The sequence below is a fragment of the Colobus angolensis genome, unplaced genomic scaffold, assembly GCF_000951035.1.
Source record: "Colobus angolensis palliatus isolate OR3802 unplaced genomic scaffold, Cang.pa_1.0 Scaffold39, whole genome shotgun sequence".
Classification (NCBI taxonomy): domain Eukaryota; kingdom Metazoa; phylum Chordata; class Mammalia; order Primates; family Cercopithecidae; genus Colobus; species Colobus angolensis.
The window spans coordinates 3927136-3931033 of record NW_012117265.1 but is presented as its reverse complement, the minus strand read 5'-3'; the positions used below and the strand labels follow the sequence as shown (position 1 = coordinate 3931033).

Below are 3898 nucleotides of genomic sequence, written 5' to 3'. Positions count from 1 at the left end.
CCCAGCCAAAAATAATTTTTTAATCAGTCTGGCACAGTGGCATGTGCCTGTAGTCCCAGGTACTTGGGAGGCGGAGGTGGGAGGATTGCTTGAGCCCAGGAGTTTGAGGCTGTGGTGAACTATGGACACGCCACTGCACTCCAGCCTGGGCAAAAGAGTGAGACTTTGTATCAGAAAAAAAAAAAAGAAAGAAAGAAAACACAAACATACAACCTACTGCCATACAATGCCAGAGCAGTCCTAAAGGTGACGATGAGCTGTGCTGCCCGTCAGGAAAAGTACATAATGGTGTCATTTCACCCATAAGAAAATACACACCCAGAGCATGTGACTCTAGCATGCTGATTAAAATTCGTGAAGGAGATTATGCAGTACTCTTTCCAAAACTCATAGCCAGGCAAGGGCTGACTCACAAAAGAGCACATTCTGGCTCCCCTCAGCACCTCCCAAACGAATCAGCAACATGACCAGCAGCCCAAACCACGAGACCCTATATTGTGCAGGGGGAACCTAGGGCATGATATCCGAAAAAGAGCAACAGGGCTTACCATGGGACAAATCAACAGCTGCCATCCTGTGAGATGAGAATGTGCCAGAACCCTCCTTTCATTGATGCCAACATCACTTCAGGACACCTCATTAATCTAAACGGACAGTGGCAATCTCCATTCCTCTTTAAACAGGGTTACTGGGATTCCTGTTGGTATTAATCAATAATCAACAAGCAGTACTTCATCATCAGTCATCAAAACATATACATTGGCTGGGGCAGTAGCTCATGCCTGTAATCCCAGCATTTTGGGAGGCTAGGGTGGGAGGATTGCTTCAGTCCAGAAGTTTGAGACCAGCCTTGACAACATAGCAAGACCCTATCTCTAAAGAAATAAAAATAAAAATAAGTAAAAAAAAAAAAAAAAAAAAACTTGAAGCGGTAAACCAGAACCTGAATGCAAGTACAAGTTTTGCACACACACATTAAAAAAAAAAAACAAACCTCACAATACACTTTAAGTATTGGGTAGCCTCAACAGGGCCTTGATTGGAAACACTCAAATTAAACAAACCTGCATTCCCAGGTCACACTGTCACAGAGGCAAGGCCAAACTGCTCTGTGCCTAACACTGGTCTGCTATATGGGTCTTCAAAGAGAAGACCTTTTCATAGTATTTATCTGGTTAATTTTTTTCCACCAAAGTTTGGTTTTACTTGGCCGGGCACGGTGGCTCACGCCTGTAACCCCAGCACTTTGGGAGGCCGAAGCCAGCGGATCATGAGGTCACAAGTTCAAGACCAGCCTGACCAACACAGTGAAACCCCGTCTCTACTAAAAATACAAAAATTAGCTGGGCATGGTGGTGTGCACCTGTAATCCCAGCTACTCAGGAGGCTGAGGCAGGAGAATCGCTCAAACCTGGGAAGTGGAAGTTGCAGTAAGCCGAGATCGCGCCACTGCACTCCAGCCTAGGTGGGTGACAGAGCAAGACTCCGTCTCAAAAAAAAAAAAAAAAAAAAATTAATGACAATCATTAAACATGAAACAGTGGCTCAAACAATGACCTACAGAATGGGAGTCAAATAATGATTAACAGTGAACGTTCCACAGTTAATTATCCATGAACCAAATTCACAAAAACTCTACAGACCTCATTCTACCAATAAGACTAAAACCCTAAAGTCACAAAAACCACAGTTCTGGACTCCTGGTATGGATCACACCTACTCCCAAGGGTCTCAAACTGGGGGTCCTAGGGCTGACTAAGCCCACAAACATTCAGTTTAGTGGCATCTGTATAGAATATTTTACTTTCTTTTTTTTTTTGGAGACATGGAGTCTTGCTGTGTTGCCCAGGCTGGTCTTAAACTCCTGGGCTCAAGAGATCTTCCTGCCTCAGCCTCTCAAAGTGCTGGGATCACAGGTGTGAGCCACCGTACCCAGCCAACTTTTTTTTTTTTTCATTGATATATAAACAATGTAGCTTAAAATACACACATCCTTTGTTTGTTTGTTTGTTTTTGAAACAGAGTCTCACTCTGTCACCCAGGCTGGAGTGCAGTGGCGTGATCTCGGCTCAGTGCAACCTCCACCTCCTGGGTTCAAGTGATTCTCCTGCCTTAAGCCTCCCAAGTAGCTGGGATTACAAGATCCCTCCACCACACCCAGTTTTTCTTTTTCTTTTTCTTTTTTTTTGGATTTTTAGTAGAGACGGGATTTCACCATCTTGGCCAGGCTGGTTTCGAACTCTTAAATCCAACCACCCAGTTAACTGTAAATTTGATGACTGTGATACTAAAATAACAAAGCCTTCATCCTTTTCTTCTGGAGGTCTGATTGTGAAGCTGTCTTGGGATGTACGGGCCTAGGAACTCCATTCGAAGAGAATAGGTTATTATTTTTAGTATTCTTTAGTACAAAGACTTGGCGGTCCACAAACGTTTGTATTCACATACACAAATATGCACACCCTATAAACCTAATAAGTATCTTTATCTTTCGCCATGAAAGTAATAGTCAAAAATAAAATACAACGCGCAAAGACGAAACCAAACTTACAGATGAAATATTCGTTTGCATAAGAAAAGACAGTAAAGGCCCCCTAGAACCAACTTTTACCCAGTGCTTACCGAACTCAGAAATCGCCAGGTCCCTGAACCGGAAGGACCCTGGGGACGGAGCCAACGTAGATGCAAAAGGCGGAAATTATTTTCCTGCTGGAAAAAAATTCACAAAGGCTGCTTTGGAGGCCTTTGGAGAGGGGAGCACAGATGAAAACACCCTGCGGATACCGCAACTAGATGCCCGACTCCTCCCAGGGAGCGACGGTCCGAGCGGACGCTAGCGGCCCCTACGGACGCGAGAGGAGTGGGCCAGGCCTCTCTAAGGTCCGGGCCAAACCCGTCCTTTACCCCCAAACCACTTCATCTCCGCGGAACTCACCAACGACAGAGAGGCCCTAACTCTGAAAGGCAAAAAGACTCTCGGGCGCTCACAGCTGACGTCACAGAATGAAAGGCGCCCCGCTGACGTCCTTTCAGCTCTCCGCCACGGGCCGGGCGGGGTTTTGGTACTAGAGTTTCTGCCGTGTAAGACATCCTCCAGGTGGCAAAATTCTAGTTTTCTCCTGCTTGGCTGCGGAGGACGTTAGGGTGGGCTCAGCGCGGGGGCTGCAGGCAGAAGTGGGCCCAGAGGACAAGATCGAGGTTAGAGCCAGGCCTGTGGGCCGGGCTACGGGCAAGCGGCGGGGCCCACTCTCGGGGGCGGCGAGGAAGGTGGGGCCAGGCCCAGAAGAAAAGGTTGAAGTTACAGCCAGGCCTGCCGGCGAGGCCACAGCGGGGCGGGCCCGTAGGGGAAGGAGCCAATGTGTTATGCATCTAGAAAATACATAACTACGTATTTTGCTGTGTTACTATTTCAACATTTGATGTAAAAAACATTTTCTATGCAGCCAAAAGAATTGGTTTTAAAAATAATTTCTGGGTTTTTTGCCTTGCTTTAAAACGTCTTTGCTTTCTTTTTCTTTTTTTTTTTTTTTTGAGACAAAGTCTCATTTTGTCACCAAGGCTGGAGTTCAGTGGAGCCATCTCAGCCTACTGCAACCTCTGCCTCTCAGGTTCAAGGGATTCTCCTGCCTCAGCCTCCCAAGTAGCTGGGATTACAGGCACGTCCGACCACACCCTGCTAATTTTTGTCTTTTTAGTAGAGACAGAGTTTTGCCATGCTGGCCAGGTTGGTCTTGAACTCCTTGTCAGGCTTCTGGGCCCAAGCTAAGCCATCATAACCCCTGTGACCTGCACGTATACATCCAGATGGCCAGGAGCAACTGAAGAACCATAAAAGAAGTGAAACAGTCAGTTCCTGCCTTAACTGATGATGTTCCACCATTGTGATTTGTTCCTGCCT

General features: G+C 46.4%; 1 protein-coding gene across 1 annotated transcript in view; it reads right to left on the bottom strand.

Moving 5' to 3' along the window:
* Positions 1-3213, bottom strand: part of ZNF426 (zinc finger protein 426) — a 12036-nt gene extending 8823 nt beyond the window's left edge. The window contains 2 exon segments of the mRNA XM_011954906.1: positions 549-697; positions 2623-3213. Of these exon segments, the coding sequence (XP_011810296.1) occupies positions 549-573 (25 nt within the window). The 5' untranslated portion in view covers positions 574-697; positions 2623-3213.
* Between the last annotated feature and the right edge of the window lie 685 nt (positions 3214-3898).